The sequence below is a fragment of the Leuciscus leuciscus genome, assembly GCF_965113295.1.
Source record: "Leuciscus leuciscus genome assembly, chromosome: 21".
NCBI classification, from domain to species: domain Eukaryota; kingdom Metazoa; phylum Chordata; class Actinopteri; order Cypriniformes; family Leuciscidae; genus Leuciscus; species Leuciscus leuciscus.
In genome coordinates this window covers 19,148,054-19,166,400 of record NC_138745.1, presented here as the reverse complement: position 1 = coordinate 19,166,400, position 18,347 = coordinate 19,148,054, and the positions used below count along the sequence as shown (strand labels likewise).

Below are 18,347 nucleotides of genomic sequence, written 5' to 3'. Positions count from 1 at the left end.
ATCTTTACAGTGGTTGGCAATAGAATACCGCTGTCGCACATTAATGCCTTTTAAACTCTTTCAGCCTTCTCAAAAAGCATTAAGGCTTTAAACAATTGTCTGGATTTTTCCTCTAATGTAGTTTAAATATTTATTTTTCTGTTAGTCACTTTGATGCTTCTAGTAGTTTTCATATGAACTCTAGGAAAGCACTTAGACATTAGAGGACAACAAACACAACCAGTTGCCATAAATTAGATGATATTTAGGGTTGCGAAGTAACAGAAGTAGTGAGTGACAGATCTTTTTTCCTCCATATTGTGACGTACATTCGAGTGAAATGGATTATCGAAAGAAATAGGGGGCAGGGTCTTGGTTCAATCTACCGGTTGTTGATTGGATGGAGTCTGGCATACACCACCAGAGAGTGGTGTATATATTATATATTTCAAAATAAGATGAATAACATGCATGTTAAAAATTTGTATGGAGAATTTGACATCTCATGCTACCTTTATAAAAACTAGACGAAAATGTTAGTTAGGGACGATTTGGGAAGAGTTCCAGTCAGAACTGATATCCTGCGTTAGTGTTAGATACACACATTTGAATTGTAACGTGCTGATCTACCAGGCAGGACATACCTGTACATGAGTTGGCATGCACTTTATGCATGCAGAGATGGGCAGTACTAGCTTAATTAAATGTATTTGAAATACGTATTTAATAACTTTTTGAGTATTATGTAATTTGTAATTAAATACTTTTAGGGACTGTAATTTGTATTTAAAATACTTATTTAAATATATCATTTTATTTCGCATATATTAACTTTCATCACCAGGCTTAATAGTACCACAGACAGACACATCGTGCCTTTTATCTGTTGCGGATGTGTTATGCTTTCTGCTGGAGCTTTTAGACTGCCCTTGATTCTTTTCTACAATAAAGGGTTATCTTGCCGCGATTTCTGCGTGCCATGTGGGGATTGACTAGGGCTGGGTATCGATTCAGATGTTACAATTCGATTCGATTTCGATTCGCAAGCTCTAATTCGATTCGATTTCGATTCTCGATTCGATTTTCGATTTCGATTCTCGATTCGATTTTTCCAATTTCGATTCTAAATTAATTTTGATTCGACTCACTCAATGAATATTAAATACAAATCCTATATTTATTAAAAAAAGAAAAAGAAAAGAAAAAAAAGTGAACAAGTTTTCAAGTGTTTAATTAATAAAAAGAAATTAAGAGCTACAAACCTGTATATTAAACTCTTTTTATTTTAGGTACACTTGGGTACATTAAAACAGAACCCAACTCTATATTTCAAATGCATACAATGAATAGACAGGATTTTGATGCAAGATGAAAAATTTATGCTGAAAATTGGACAAGTCAGAACAGTCGCATGTCTTGATCAAACAGGTTAACAATCCTCACATAAACCCACATATAAAAACGTTGCATATAATATAATATGTGCCCTTCCTGTCTAACAGCTAGGCCATACAGAAATTGAATAAAATTATCAAACAGTCTGTGTTGCATTAATTATAAATTATATATTGACTAATCAAAGTTACAAAAGTTCTTTATTCAAGAGCAGTGAGTGTTTTTCTCTGTTCTCTTTGTTCTTTGATTAACTTAAATGACAGAGATAATTAGTGGCTACAGTGTACTGTCCCTTTAAGACCAGCCGCTGTTGACAGAGACGCGGAACTCACACGCGGACTCATTCTCTCACGAGGCACAACTCTTCACGTTCGTCATAAGACTGCTCTTATGTTATAAAGATACTCGACAAAAATACATTTTGGCATAATTGTGTGTGTTCTTCGTTCAAGCGCGAAAGATAATTCTATTCTGTGCTGTCTTGTGCGCACGCACGATATCATCGCAAGTTTTTCTGTCACAGTCACGACAGCATTTTGGCAGCATTTTGGTCATATAGCCTAATTCCGTATAGGCTTGTCATAGCGATTGCGATATGATTAAACGTGCAGCACTAATTGAGGTTATTTTATGATTTAGATAAAACTACCATAAAATCTCACAGCATTAGCTATAAAATTGAGTTTGCAAGCCTATGAACAGTGGAGGAAAACTAATACATAAAGATGGAAAAAAATCGATTCTTGGCGTTTGAGAATCGATTTTGAATCGACCACATTTTAAAAAACGATTAATCGAAAAATCGATTTTTTTGCCCAGCCCTAGGATTGACAGAAATACTCTAGGTCAACACCTGCTTGTATGCAGGTATATGAGAGGTGTGCAGTGATTCTCAGTAGACTAAAATAACTAGCTTCCGGCAGACGGCCATACGCAAGTTGACTTGCGCCAAAAGAGTAACACTTGACGATGTAGGAGTAGCGTGAGCTTTGACGCCTCTTGCCGTTCAAACAAACAGGGCTGGTCAACCGTGTTCGTCATTACGTTGTGCGTCAAATTCAAGGGTTACTCTTTTGGCGTAAATCGATGCATACGGCCATCTGCCGGAAGCTATAATTTTTGTCGATAAAGTTTTAAATATGGATATTTTTCTTACACGAATGCATCGCTTCACTTCATAAGGCCTTTATTAACCCCTGGAGACGCATGGAGCACTTTAATCATGAATGGATGTGCTTTGATGGACTTCCAAAGACATACACAAATTCACTCCCATTATAAAGCTTGGAAGAGCCAGGATATTTTTTTATATAACTCCGATTGTATTCGTCTGAAAGAAGAATGTCATATACACCTAGGATGGCTTCAGAGTGAGTAAATCATGGGCTAATTAAATTTTTTGGGTGAACTATCCCTTTAAATCAATGTAAAGCCGCCTTTCCACTGCACATGACATTCGGACTCTCGGAAATTCGCCACCTAGTGGCAGACTGGCAGTCGTAATGATCTTTTATTATGAGTATGCGGCAACATGTACGTTAAAATCGCATCAACACTAAACGTTGATATTCCGATATTCTATACTCTTACATGTAAGGAATGGAACAGATGGAACTGGATAATATTCTGATTGTTCCAATCCAATCTGACTTCTGTTCTGACCTATAATGCTGCCTGAATCATTATCATCATACACTGTTCGTTTGTTGGCCAGAGGAGAACTGGCCCCCCAACCGAGACTGGTTTCTCCCCATTCTGTCACCTGATGGAGTTTTGGTCACTCTTTTCACCTTTGTCGCCTTTTTTCACCTTTGTTGTCATTGGCTTTTTTTCTTTTTTTTTTACACCCAAAGCATGCAGCCATGGACATAAATCTGTACATCACACGAGTACTGAACTGAGCTCTCTTTCGCGTCTACATGGACAAATACACACAATTATGTCTAAATGTCCTGTTTTGGAGAGTATTCACATAAACGCAGTCGGTTATGTCTTTACAGAACGTAAACAGTTGTGAGAAGAATATCACATGTGCATCAGTGCAATTGGATCCGCATGTCATTGGACATGATCCAATGTCTTAAAGTGTCATTGCGTAATAAACCTAATGCCGTCTGCCCTTAATATTAATCAAAAAACAAAAGAAAAAGAGAAAAGGATTCACTGCTCTTTAATAGCTTTAAAGGGCACCTATTATGCCCCTTTTTACAAGATGTAATATTGGTCTTCTTGGGTGTCCCCAGAATGCATTTGTGAAGTTTAGGTCCATCAACTGTTTGGTTACCGGCATTCTTCAAAATATCTTCTTTTGTGTTCAACAGAACAGAGAGACCCATACAGGTTTAGAACAACACGAGGTTGAGTAAGGGATGACACAATTTAAATTTTTGAGTGAACTATCCCTTTAACACCCGCCAAATGCGGGTGGATTTCAGCAGTGGCGTGTAATGTAGTCATTCCTACTAGCCACTTTGGCGGGTTGAATTTTATATTGACATTTTTCAATTGTCTTTTAAAAAGGCATCTAAAATAATAAACTAAATGCAATGTTGTACATTTACATTTATTCATTTAGCAGACTTTTGTAGTGTTAAAAATATAAATTTTCCGATACATATTGATACTGAAATATCTGAAACGCTTCCAATACTAATTTTCCACAGAAAAGATACACGCTAGATACCAGCTGCGCCTCTCTCTCTCTCTCTCTCTCTCTCTCTCTCTCTCTCTCTCTCTCTCTCTCTCTCTCTCTCTCTCTCTCTCTCTCTCTCTCTCTCTCTCTCTCTTAATTTGCTCCTGATTAATATTTTCGTGTTACAGGGCTCAAAGTGGCATAATTTTTCTCAGATTTTGATCTCACACCTACAGCGTGCGCACATAAAGCCTCCTCTCAGTACTAAACTGAGTTATTTTTGTTGTTCTGCTGAGTTCTCATTGCTAACTTTGCTTAAACAGTCAAATACACACAAAATAATGTAAAAATGGTATTCATGTAAACACAGTCCTTTATGTTTTAAGTGAATCTAAACAGTTGAAAAAAAAAAACCCACATGTATATATCCTATAATGGATCAGTGCATCAGGTCTTAAAGTGACAGCAGCCTAATATACCTGCTGCCAAAATATGAGATGATATAAATATCTAATGGCAATTTTGCCCCATGGTATCGATGTCAAAATTGTTGCCAGTGAAAATACTTAGTGGCTAACTTTGGAAAACCACTAGCCACAGTGGGTGGTGAGCAAAAAAGTTCATGTCAAGCCCGCATTGTAAATAATCTTAAATCAACATGATGCATCTTTCAAATCTCATTTTATCTGTAATATGACATATTTGTGAAATGGTATAATCTTTGTAAAAAATTGCAGGATGGGAACTGATTTGATCAAGAAAAAAGTTGGGGAGGCAGAAATTACATTTACAAGGGGTACATTTTGATAATTTAGCTTTTATACATTTAAAAGTTGATTTTACTGATAAAAATTCTCCATTTAGACTATTTCCATTGGCAGGGATGCCCTGTAACCTCTGTAAGGTTGAGTAGCTTTTTGCTACATCTCTGGGGTTGTGAAAACACAGAGCAGGTGCTGACACTCTCAGCACAAAGACTACATTTACTGACTCACTCCACTGACCTCACCATGCTAATGATGCTTTTATAACTGCTAGATGAGTAATAATGATGCTGCTCACCTCAGTTTGTTTGTTCTGGGGTTTGTTTTTATGAGCAGCACTAATGGAGCCCTAGCAAGATGAAATGATACTGTGCATACAGAGTAGGAGAGATGCATGCTAAAGGTGTAGTCATAAAAGAATACACATGAAAAGAGAAGTTCAAGTCTAAAATACAACTTGATACCTCTCTGAAGGCAACTTTGAACTGTTTATCCAGTTGAAATGGAAACAAAACTCTGTAATGTAAAAAATCAGTAATGTAGCAATAATGTTTCATTTTTCTTCTCAGGCGTGGTGTTGATGGAGATTTCAGAAGTGCACAAGAAGGTCCAACTGGAGCTGGAGGAGTCTGTAAGTATGCAAGGTTCTTCATATGGTTTATGATCTTGATATATCACTTTTTTTTTTTTTATTCCTCTCCAACTCCAGAAGAAACTGAAGAACACATATTCTGGATATTCCACAAGTTAAAATGATAAATTAATACATTTTTCTTTTCAAAATTTAGCATACCCATGATTCTTCTTATTGTGTGTTGCCTTCATTAGTGACTGCTTGGAGCCTTTTGTGTTTTTTCAACAGGATAATTTTTGTAAATTCAGAATTATTATTATATTGCCTTGTGGAATGTATACACTACTGTTCAAAAGTTTGGGGTCAATAAGATCTTATTAATACTTTTGTTCAACAAGGATTCATTAAGTTGATCAAAAGTGAGTGTAAAGACATTTATAATGTCACAAAAGTTTTTAACTTTTGAATTTTCTATTCATCAAAGAATCCTAAAAAAATGTATCACCTGTACAACACTGATGATAGTAAATGTTTCTTGAGCACTAAATCAGCATTTTAGAATGATTTCTAAAGGATCATGTGACACTGAAGACTGGAGTTATGGCTGCTGAAAATACAGCTTTGCCATCACAGGAATAAAATACATTATATAATATATTAAATAAAAACAGGAATTTTAAATCAATTAAATGTAAATGTTACAGTGTTGTAGGGCTGTAATAAAAAAAATAAAAAAATAAAAATTTTATGAAAGGCATCTTCAAGTGTTCAAACCTATGAGCAGAACTGTAGCAGGCAATGCAATTGGAGGAAACCTTTAGGGCATGAGCTTTGTGAATTTGTAACTTCAAACATTTTTGTAGTCACATGATTTGACATTATAAATCATACAGTCATATTTTGCCTTAGGGATAGTGTGTGCTGAACTTATCTGTGGTATGTGACTGTATTGAGGGCTGCTGACCTTTTGGTCTCTTGACTTTCAGAGCATTTCTTCCTCCAAAACCGTTTTTTATCAAATGATCTTAGGTATTCAAACTCGCAGCGTTATGGATATTTAACCACTGAAGCTGATATGAAAACCCTTTTTTGTTAGAATTTTCTACATAGTCATGTTATCATAGTATTGGAATGATTTCATGCAATTTCACTGATATTGATTTTTTATCGCTGTGTGATGATGATTTATTGCCATTAACATTGTTGTTACAGTTCATGAAGTTCCACAGAGAGCTCATTGCTGAACTTGAAAAGAAAACTGATATGGATATCAAGTACATGAATGTGAGTATTGTGTGTTTTTCTCCTCGTCATACTTCCCATATTGCACTTAACATAATACTGTGGTATTACATTCCCTCTAGGCCACATTCAAAAGATACCAGTCAGAACACAAAGTTAAGCAAGACTTCTTGGACAAATCACAGGCTGACCTGAAGAAACTGCGCCGGAAAAGTCAAGGGAAGCATTTGTCCAAGTATGAGATCAAAGAAAATGAGGTAAGCATTTATTGTATTTTTGCTATGAAATCTATCTATCTGGCAGTCTTTTCTGTCTGATCATACAACAAAGCTGTTCCTTTTGTAGTCCTGATATATGGATGAGAATTAGCATTTTTGAGCCATGGTTTCCCTCTGGGTTTTTAGGCTAGTGGCAACAATTTATGATTAATAATGTCTGTGATTTAATATTACTTGAATAGACATGCTCTCGAGAAAAATTACAGAGTCATACATCAATCATGAATTTTGCAGCTACTGTGCCTTTACTGTGGGATTTGTTCACAATATCTAAAATATGCATTTAGAAAACAGATTAAATTTTACTTCAAACAGTCAACCACATATTTTCAAGTAGTATTCATTTCAGACAATATTTTACTTATAAATCCAAAATCTAAAAGCCAAAAGGAATTTCTCAAGGGAACCAATGACAAAGGGCTGGCTCTACATGACAAAGGGAACGGCTCTATTCAATTCAGTTTCTGACTCAATATCAGGAACATGATTTGACACTTAATACAATCTACTTGGGTGGGCTCTATTAATTTGCAGTTTTAATAGCTCACCATTGTGTTCCTCCTATCAAAGCCGTACTGTTTCTTTGAACGGTTAGCAATGGAAACCTTTTTTCTATGTAATGTGTTTGCTTCTGAGTGTCTTTTTTGACAGATGTCTGAAGGAAAATTGAACTAAGCTGCTGCTGAGTTTAACAAAGCATCACCCACAATCATGTAAATTGTTTTAATTGAGTTAAACATTAGCATTAAAATGCTTTTTAGTCACAATAAATCTGAAACTTGAAATTGCCATTGTAAACACAGTATCAAACTTAAAGCTAAGACATTTGGTGTGGTTGTACTTCGGGCAACCAGAGTTTGAGTCCTGACTTGAGGTCCTTTCCTTGTCCAATTCCCCTCTCCCGTGATTTCCTTTCTGTCCTCCTCCTGTCCTATATTACATAAAAGCAAAAAATATTTTTGTGTGGGGGCAGTACATATTTAAAAACTTGTATCATGCAAGTATGTACATCTTGAGTTGATGAAATGTCATTCACCTCAGTAGTGACTAGAATCTTATCCAAAAACATGTTAGATCATGTCCCTGACAAAAACCAACCGAATCATTTTCATATAGCGATGAAGTCGTCATCATACATTCATATTGCACTCAGAGACAATACTTGTTGTGTGGGACTTGCGTGTCCAGGCATGATCTGCGAACGATTCTGAAAACAACTCCAAGGAAACAAGCAACGTTCACGGTCACTATGACAACTTGCACAGAACTACTGTATAATAGCGAGGGGATTCCTGTGAAGAAGAACAGAGCTCTGTTTCTAGTGTCATTTTCACAGGTCTGCTGGGTAACAGCTCTGTTCTATAAAAGCATAGACTCATCAGTCTGGAAAAAGAGTTACTCATAAGAAAATGACAACATTAGCATGAGGTGTTGACTGTGTGGACTTCTTAAATATGTTGATGTATCTCATTTTGTTAAATGTGATGTTTATTTCTCAATGTAATATGTCCCAAAAATATGCATTTCAAGCAAGAAATCAAGGATATCTGTCCCACTCTAGCTGAATATTATGAGTGTATCATGTGATGCAGCCTATATCATATGATTGATTTCATCTCTAGTGTATGGAGACCATCTCATCCCGGCAGACAGACATGCAGAGCTTTATTGCTGAAGGATGTAAGGAGGCTCTGATGGAAGAGAAAAGGAGGTTCTGTTTCCTAGTGGACAAACACTGTGCCTTCTCCTATCAGCTAGCAGCCTTCCATGACAAGGTGACCCACTGAAAATATTCAGCTTTTTAGAGTCAAATTTTAAACTTGCTAATTTTCCAGTTAATATTGTTGTTAGACTTTGGGAACAACAAGAAATGAAAATGGTACAAGTTCACTACTTTTGAAGAGTTTTGGTTTAGTACAATAGTTTTAATGCCTTTTAAAAAAAAACATTTAAATGCCTTTAAAAAAAAAAAACATTTAAAAAAAAGTATTATAAAATGTAATTCATTCCTGTGATGCAAAGCTGATTTTTTCAGTAGCCATTACTCCAGTCTTCTGTGTCACATGATCCTTCAGAAATCATTCTAGTATGCTGATTTAGAGAGAAAAAATCAAATCCATGATACTTTTTTAAATTATTTTTTTTAGGATTAGTTGATGAAAAGAACATGATTAATTTGAAATAGAAATCTTTTGTAACATTATAAATGCCTTAACTGTAAGTAAAAAAAAAAAAAAATGACCCTAACATTTTGAATGGTAGTGTACCATGTTTGCATTTCTTTCTTCAAACTGTATGTGCACTTGCACCCACAGGCCAAGGAGATACTGACCGTCAAACTGCCCAGCTGGCAAGATAAGTGTACCGATGTCACCAAGGTACCAGACACGGTGATATCCATGATTGAGGGTCTGCAGACTTCAATGTCAGTCATACCCGAGTCCTCGCCTACATTGGAACACCGTGAGAGGGTTAGTCTAATGTTAGAACATGGTGTACCACCATTAAATTTACATATGACTGCTTAAATGCTATTTTCTTTTTGTTTGTTTGTTTGAGAACCACATAGCATTCACATGTTTAAGCCAGAACATCAACGTGTTGAGTTGTTAACTTTTATTGAAAAAAGGCATACTGACTTTTTTTTTTTTCAGACCAATTCCAGTTCGATTGTTCCACCCCCAGCCCCTTCACTCAAAGCCCACACAAGCCCACTGGCCAGCATGTTCTCCCAGGACATTCCCAAAACCCCCATCTCATCAGAGCAGTACTCAGGCAAGCTGACGGCTCCCTCGCACTTCGATCTAATCAGACTTCATCACTTCTGCTCTCAACAATCAAGTGCAGTAGTCTTTGTGTTGATGAGGCAGTCCTTGAAACATCACTGTGATTACTAATTTAGTTGATTACTGCCTCTAAATATCTTTAGTTAATGTCACTTAAGTTGTTCTTGCTTTGAAATCAACAGATCTAGACAGTCTAGATGGACACAGCCTTTCTAGGTCTACGTCTGTGTCTAGCGGGATGGATGTGGCCAAAAAGAACAGGGTGCAAACTATCTTCCCCCACACCGCGGGAAATAACGAGACCCTGCTGAGCTTTGATGATGGAGACATTATCACGCTGCTTATCCAAGAGGAGCGAGATGGATGGCTATATGGAGAACTAGAACATACTGGACAGTAAGTGCTAAAAAAGACATTCATTCAATTCAAAATTGCTTTTCATCCTTTAAAGGATACTACTCACCCTCACCCTCATGATGTTCCAAACCTAAATGACTTTCTTTTTTCTGTGGAAAACAAAAAAAAGTTTCCATGGACTTTAAATAGGAACAAACAAGTTAAAACATTCTTTAAAATATATTTTCTGTTCTGCTTAATAAGTAAGTCATATACAGTGTTTCCCCTAGGATTTTTTTCAGGGGGTTGGTAGACCCCAAAACTACTAGTGTCGCAGAGCGGGCATGTTATGAACACGTGGTGCTGTCATAGACGCAGTGCAGTAGGCGGTTGTTTGTATCGGTGCATTTCTAGAGTGAGCTGAAATTTGGTAAATAAATATAAACACAAATTTTTTACACAACAAAATGAAATGGGTTTTTTTTCACACAAGTTTTGTCTTGTTGTTTTTCTGTTCATCAAATGAAGACATAAAACATTAATTTAATTTATTTGAATCATATGAAAGTAAACAAAATTTTTTCAAACAACTTGCTGCACAATGAGCTTTACTGTTAAAATTAAAACATGGAAGAAAACTTGTGATTATTCCTTATAAATAAAGTTTAATAAAGTTTTGATGATAATTTATTTGTATTAGTGTTAGTATTATTATTACATTGAGACATATCTAAATTCTAATGTACAACAGTAATATATTTCTGTCAAGTTAAAACAAACTTTTATTTTGACAGGTTGCCGTGAAGACCTTTTGAGTTTCTGTGTGTTTATGACATGACCATAGTCTTTCTCAAATGAAGCGGTTAAATGCTCACAGAGTGACTTTCAGAGTGGATCTAGAGTCTGGAGATAAAGTTCAAGCATTCGTGTCCTCATATAGGCAAAAAACAGTGCGATGCGCTTCAGTGTGTGTGTGTGTGTGTGTGTGTGTGTGTGTGTGTGTGTGTGTGTGTGTGTGTGTGTGTGTGTGTGTGAGGTAAATTAAACTACGTGTTGTCCCCTCAAAACAATGGTAGGGGAAACACTGATATAGGTTTGGAACAATATGAGGCTCATTAAAGACACTGCAACTTTTCATTTATATTTCCTTTGTCCATGGTACCCCTTTGGCACTTGGGTGATAGCAGCATTAGCTTTTCTGAGCTGGAAATACTGGCTCCATGATTCTGTTTGTCAGATTTACTGTCCTAATTTGCACAATTTGCTAAGGCATGTTCAACATGTCAAACATGTTCGAGATGCTTACATAAGTCATCACGAGGGATCAAGCATACTGGCGTAAACCTTTGCAGGGCAGTAGGTTTATTGGCCCAAACAAAAGTGGTTCCTTCAGTTAGACATGATAAGGGGCATTCTTTCTCCTCTTATCACAGTCTTTTATTATTTCCAAATGAAAGTTTTCTTGACCTGGCAATGTGCTTCCAATTTGGGTGGTGTAACAACGGGGCGATTTGACATTTGACCTGACACGTTTAGAGTGAGTTTGAGTAAGGAATTATTTGTAAATGAGAATGTAGATTCTCGCTTAGCGAGATGCGACACAGACAAGAGTTGATTAAGCTTTTCAGTTTTGGCATGAAACTTCAAATGAATTGAGTTTTGTTTTTACATTAAGTAGTTTTTAAAGTTTGCATGAAATCAAAATGGACACTATTTAGTTTGTAAGCGAATAGTACTAGTCTTGAAGAATTATTTCATGGAGGTTAATCCACAGAAAAATGTCACACAGCTCTGCTTTATCATAAAAAACTCGATCGATTTCTTGATGCACATTTTATAAAGTTCTAAATTTATGTTGAACTGTTCTTTAGGGTGAAGCCGATTTTTGATTAGATTAGTTAATCCAGGGGTTTTCAAACTGGGGGCCGCGGCCCCCTGGGGGGCCGCCAGGGGGCGCCAGGGGGGCCGCAGCAAGTTGGAAAAAAAAAGCGGAAAAAAAAGTTAAAAAACGTCACACAAAAAAAAGTGTTAATATGAATATTGTTATGAAATAACATTATAATAAATTTGTTGCATAGCCTATCTGAACATTATACTTTTAATGCTAATCTTTTAGAGATTAACTGATTGATCGGCTGGTGACCAGAATTGGCAGATTTTCGGGCGATTTTCAGTCTGACATATGCCGATTCAAATGCACTCGGGCGCCGCATGATTAACATTGCGTAACATCAGCATCACACGTGCACACAGAACGCACATGTAGGAAACCTTGTGAATTACGGCCGTTTCAGACCGCGAGCGGCGCAAAAATTTTTTCGGCGTGCATGTGAGTGCATTCACACCGCGAGCAGGAGCAGCGCGTGAGCGTCAAGCAGGAGCGTCGCGTGCCGTGAGCAGTATGAAGCGGAGGGTTTCGGCGCTGTCTATTTTTGCTGCGCTGCTCACGCTCAATTAAAGCGAAAGCACACTTTTGATGGACAAAATAAATATGATTTCACACAAAAAGTACCAAAAATGCACATCATTTGCATGTAGGCTATAGTGTGTTTTAACAAGAACTGGAGTAGGCTATGTCAGAAAAGAAAATGAAGACTCAAAAATATTTATAGAAAATGTACCCATTTAAACTTGTTTTTATTAATCAGTTTGGGTAAAAGTGGTGTTTTATTAAAAAAAATATATATTTATAGAAAATAAATATTTGTGTGTGCTGTAAAGTGGTTAGAAAAAATGAAATCAGAATCGGCTAAAATCTGTATCGGCAGGTCAAACTCAATGACAAATCGGAATCGGTCTTGAAAATTGTAATCGGTTCATCTCTATAATCTTTCTGATTGGCTGGTATCAAACACCATCACATAATCTGATGTTCACCTTGTTTTGTTTATTTATTTCTACATTTGCCGCAGTATTGTCGATGGGTTCAATAACACATCCTGCAAAAGGGGGGCCTTGGCCAGAACCTAGTAGTATTTGGGGGGCCTTGTCATGGAAAAGTTTGGGAACCCCTGAGTTAATCTATCTGATTGTTTTTCTTTGCCTTTTTGAAAACGACAGTTGTTGCAATTTGATTGGGTGATGCTGGTGGCTTATTAAAAACATAATTTTAAAACTAACAGGTGAATCTGTTTGTTATATCAATATTTACATGCAATCATTTATTCATAGTGACATACAAACCAAAGCAAAATGATCCTACTGCAGTGAAAGCATCAGTGTCTGTGCTTTGTGTGGTCTTACACTTGTTTATTTTGTATAATTTAATGAGCAGCTCTGTTATCCCTGACCAGATCTGCCATTTCAGAGGTCTGAGGTCCACAGATTTTCTCTCACTACCCATTATGCTGTCACCACTATTTTGAGAGTTAAAAATGTCTTAATGCACTGACGCACTCTTGAAGGCTCAGTTCAAAGTTATCCACAGCTGGCGGTGTGACAGTTCCTAAGCAACCGAAACCAAATGAACTCTTCATACTACATGGTGTTTCGCTGTACATTTGTACCACTACAGTGGTTTCTGATTAGTCATACAACGGCAGAGAACAAAAAATTGTCTTAATGCATATGGAAATGGGGCTGGCACCCATTTTTGTTAGAAAATCATGATGCACATTATGGATATTTTTTTGCTTTCAATTGCAGGCGGGGCTGGTTTCCCTCATCTTATTGCCGGACGTACAACGAGCCAGTAATCGCAAACAGGTGAGTCTGCTATTTCTTTCATTTGAGAGAAAAAATGATGGGATTTTCCACTGAAAATAATGCTTATCTAACCATTAACAAATGACCAAATCAATTTATGTACTTTGTTCAGCAGAGTCGAGAGTGTGACTGATCTTCCAGAGCAGCCGGAGGAAGACGAGGAGGTGGAGGAACCCGTGCTGCTGCCCCCGCCTGACTACAGTGACTCATCTAGGGACAGACCCATCAAGCACTCCACCCCCTCTCCACAGAACACGGTAAACACAGTGCGGTGGCAAATAGGAATGCCGAGAGCAAAGTTAGTTTGAAAAGGAGCCATTTTCTGGAACGAGAGACACAGGGAAATATATGAGCGTCTTATCCTTTTGTGGATGAAATAAAGAAGGCAAAGTCATTCTGGGAGGTTGTCACCTGATTGAGTCAGGTTTTCTTCTTGGGCAAAAATAAAACATCTTTGTTGATTCTGGAACAACTTTCCAGTCAACCAATAAGATTTAAGGGGCAAGTTTACAGTTTGTCAAGTTGAGGCTTATGGCAAAATCACGGTGACCGGTTTTTGTGCTCCCAGACATGTTTTTCAAGCAGAACATGTTTTTAACATTGATAAGAAAGGATCATGTGACACTGGCAAAATGGCTACTGAAAATTAAGCATTGCCATCACATGAATAAATTACATTTTAAAATTAATTTAAAAAAAATTTTTTGTAAGTAGTATTGTATTAAACTGTACAACATATGTCTCTTTACACCTGTTCACTTTATGCATTTTTACTGATCGGATGACCATCAAATTTGTTAAAACTGTTCCATTTACAATTGGCTACATTAATGTGTCTCTGCAAAATGAATATAAATCCGATCTTCAAGACGAAAGCAACAGATATGCGCTGCATTTTATTTATCATCAGCTAGTTTAAAGCTCAAAGACCGCAATAGGAGAGAGAGCAGCGCTAACACTAGTGTGATAATTTAGTCTAAGTTAGTTTGATTTAGTCACACTATTAATGAAGATCACTGTGTGTTGAGCTTCAGGATGCAACGGCGAACTTTAATTTTCGGCAGTTTATTTGCGTTTTATTTTTATTTTTTCATTTTGGGAGGAGTAAATACAGATGCATTTACACTTGCCCAGTTTCATTTGGAATGCGTCTCAAACCACCTCCGTAAGTGGTTTGAATGATCGATTTAAATCACTCTCAAATACGTTTCGGAGGGCATTTACACCTGGTCTTTTCAAGATCGGATAGCTGTGCAATCAGAGAAAACGCATGAAGTGACCAGGTGTAAACATGCCCATAAAAGTTCAAATTAAGACTCTACCATTTCTGAGACACAAGTAAATTTGTGACACTGACCTTGGGAACTCTTCGTACATACAGTCAGATGTTCTTCCATTGAAGCTCAAGATACTCTTTGGATCATCTCATCATGCTGAAGAACATGGTTATATATGGAGTTTGTGCAGCTTGAGTGCTGCTGTCATTAAAGCAAAATTGCTTAACTAATTTTAAGATATTCAGAAATGCATGTACAATTTTCAAATTAAACTTTTCTATAACATTTTTGCTGCTAATATAATTTGTAAAGAAAAAATCGATTCAATTTACAATTCAATTTATTTGCAAGTATTTTCTCTAGTAGTTTATTTTGGACCCCACTGTATTTGTTCAGTTATACAATAGGCTTTAAATTGTACAAATTAGATCTACATAAGTTACAAGTTACTTATAAGACCTGCAATAATGTAACCTTTGTTCTTTGCCAGGGGGCCTAGGGAGTGGTACATGAATGCTCTGCATTGCTATCAGTTTGAAAACTAAAAAGACATCTGAAAAATGCTCCCTACCTGGTTTTCTCATTGTGAGGGAGAGTGGAGACTATTGCACTATATTAACTGATGGCAAACTGTATGTGAGTATCTGGCTCATATAAAATGTGCAGAGCAGTGGGTCCCCAGGACCAGGATTGAAAACCACTGTTCTACTTCATTTTACTTTTTGCTATGGAACACTACAGGACATTCTTTTTAAGGATTTTCGTTCAACTTTCCATAAAACAAAAATTCTGTCAATCTGTTCCCTAAAACCATGGTATGGCTTAAAATGAATGGTCTTTTTTTTCCCTTTTTTTTTTCCTTTTTGAAGTTTGACAGCCTATAGACCCCTTCAATGTTTGTAAACATCGAAAGCCTATGTTGGGTGCGCGCGCAGCATGGGGTCAGAAAATTGGCGCGGCTAATAGACTGGCATATTGTGTCATGGTATGCACTGTCTTTGCCACCACAGGAACGGGAACAGTACCATAATGAACTTGTTTTAGCTAATGGCGATTGTCTGCTTGATCCCGAGCTCCTGACAGAATGGGTAGACAACGTTAGCAAGTGGCCAGATATTCACTGGTACTGCTATCAATTCAGATAGATACTGCTATCTGCTAAGTCTGTAGCATGACTCGGGTCTCAATTAATGCCAGATATCAAACTTCACCTAACTATTAAATCAGTATACAGTTTACAGGAAACATTTGTTTACTTACCATGGCTTAACTCTACTGTTGTTGTCACAGTTGGCTCTAGCCTGTGGCTAACTATTAGCAGCTGGCTACGTCTGTAGCATGACACAGGTCCATGACATTTACAAAACTATTAACCTGCATAGCTTAACGTTATTGGCTAGTGTACAGAAAACTGTTAATCGTTTTGTTTTGTTTTATAAACGGGCAGACTGGGACAATGCTACGATCAAAGAGGCTTGTGTTTGTAGTGCTCATTTCATATCAGGTGAAGTCATCCTTTATCATCCCTTTCTGTTAGATTAAACTTGAAAGCCTGGATTGCATGAACAGTTTTCTGCACACTAGCCTATAACGTTAAGCTATGTATGTTTATAGTTTTGTAAATGTCATGGACCTGTGTCATGTAGACTGATTTAATAGTTAGGTGAAGTTTGATATCTGGCATTAAATGTGACCTGTGTCATGTAACAGAATTAGCAGATAGCAGTATCTACTGATACTGAACAGATGTCATCTTTTTGTTTAGCTTGACAGCCTGTGGTTGCTTTGTTGTTCAGAAAAATGACATTGGAATGACATGAGTAAATTGTGACAATGTTCATTTTTGAGTGAACTACTCTATTAATATTGAATAAGGCTTGCCTTGATCAAAACTCATCAGATTTGAACTCCAAGATACTCCATCCTTCTCTCATATAAAGTTATGTGCATCTTCCCTGATTGTTTACAGTTCATTGTCTCTTAAAGTAGTTATGATCAGATTGTCAACACTAAGGCAGAGAAAGGAAGCTTTTCAAGATTATCAAGATTCCTGACGCATATGCTGAGGTCATAGGACACATTGATTGTTCCAGGTACTTAGTCGGCTGGTGAAACAACAGAATTATGTGTTGACGTCCTAATCGAACCAGTCTGACAGGGAAAATCAACTCTGCTCTTGCATGTTCTAAAGAATGGAATCACTTTTAATTCTTATTTCTGTGTTTGCAACAGGTGTCTTTGCCAAATGGTAATTCAGTGCCTCCGTTCCTTGGGTGAGTGTCTTATAACAGAATTAATTCCCTATATTACTACAGCACTCTAGAATTTAACGCATTCTCTGCAATCACAATGCTTGTTTTCCTCCTCAGGGGTGGGAATCCATTTTCCACGGTCAGACTACGACCCACCATCACAAATGACAGATCTGCACCGCTCATATGATAATAGTTCATTCAGCCCCTGCCCCGATGTGAAGTTGTGTCTATATTGATGCATTGCAGTTATGGCAGAAGAACCAAATGAAAGGATTCTGTTACAGCAACAATTTTAATCCTTACATTTTCTAAAAATACAAACCAGCATATCTACAGGAGGCATTATTTATAAGAATTTTAGACTTTGATTAAATTATTATTTTAAATTGTTTCTGGATTCATACACTTGTGTTTCCAAGAAAACGCACAGCACCAAACAGACTCTTAAATAGATATTTTCTGACCATATTGGTCCTGTGTCTGGGGACTTGTGAAGGTAAACTGAAATCCCAAATGTATATTTTAAGTATTGGAGCCCCTAATTAGAAACAGGACACATGCCCAAATCATATTTCATTTCAAAATCCAGTGAAGTAGTGTTAGATTTGCCAGTTGCCAAATTGTTCTGGTTGGAATTTATTAATTTTAGCCTGTTTTTTGTTATATAATATCATGATTTCATTGTTTTAAAATTCTGATATGTTCCTTATCCTTCACACCTTTTCCACGTTTAAAAGAGAGAAATGTAAAGACACTTAGTTAAATTGTGTATTCCTCATGTTAAAGATGAGTGCAATGTGTGGTGATAACATTCCTACTAGCTGCACAGCTGATTGTTGGCTTATAGGCTTTATCTGGACATCATCTCAGACTTGAGCATTTTTCACCATGGAATAGAAATGCTTTGGTCCTAACTAAATAAATACAATTTTTTTTTATTTATTCAAAAAAAATAAAAAAATAAGTCTTGTAAGGTCATGTACCATGTTATGCCTTTGCAAGCATGTTTTTATGTAGGGGAAACAGTTTATTTCAGACCTTTTTCTTTTTTGTGTTGCGATATTGATTCATTGCCCCATTTCCTGTCATATCATATTACTCAGAAATAAAGATATATGCATATA

The 18,347-nt window shown here is 36.7% G+C and overlaps 1 protein-coding gene across 2 annotated transcripts in view; it reads left to right on the top strand.

Moving 5' to 3' along the window:
* baiap2l1a (BAR/IMD domain containing adaptor protein 2 like 1a) overlaps positions 1–18,347 on the top strand; it is a 22,078-nt gene extending 3,731 nt beyond the window's left edge. Inside the window, exons 4-14 of one of the 2 annotated variants that reach the window (XM_082152798.1) lie at positions 5,340–5,401; positions 6,557–6,628; positions 6,709–6,843; positions 8,487–8,639; positions 9,180–9,335; positions 9,519–9,639; positions 9,833–10,046; positions 13,632–13,691; positions 13,807–13,948; positions 17,201–17,241; positions 17,338–18,347. In XM_082152798.1, the coding sequence (XP_082008924.1) occupies positions 5,340–5,401; positions 6,557–6,628; positions 6,709–6,843; positions 8,487–8,639; positions 9,180–9,335; positions 9,519–9,639; positions 9,833–10,046; positions 13,632–13,691; positions 13,807–13,948; positions 17,201–17,241; positions 17,338–17,410 (1,229 nt within the window). In that variant the 3' untranslated portion in view covers positions 17,411–18,347. Of the gene's footprint in view, positions 1–5,339; positions 5,402–6,556; positions 6,629–6,708; positions 6,844–8,486; positions 8,640–9,179; positions 9,336–9,518; positions 9,640–9,832; positions 10,047–13,631; positions 13,692–13,803; positions 13,949–17,200; positions 17,242–17,337 lie in introns of both variants that reach the window. The other variant, XM_082152797.1, reaches the window with a different exon arrangement.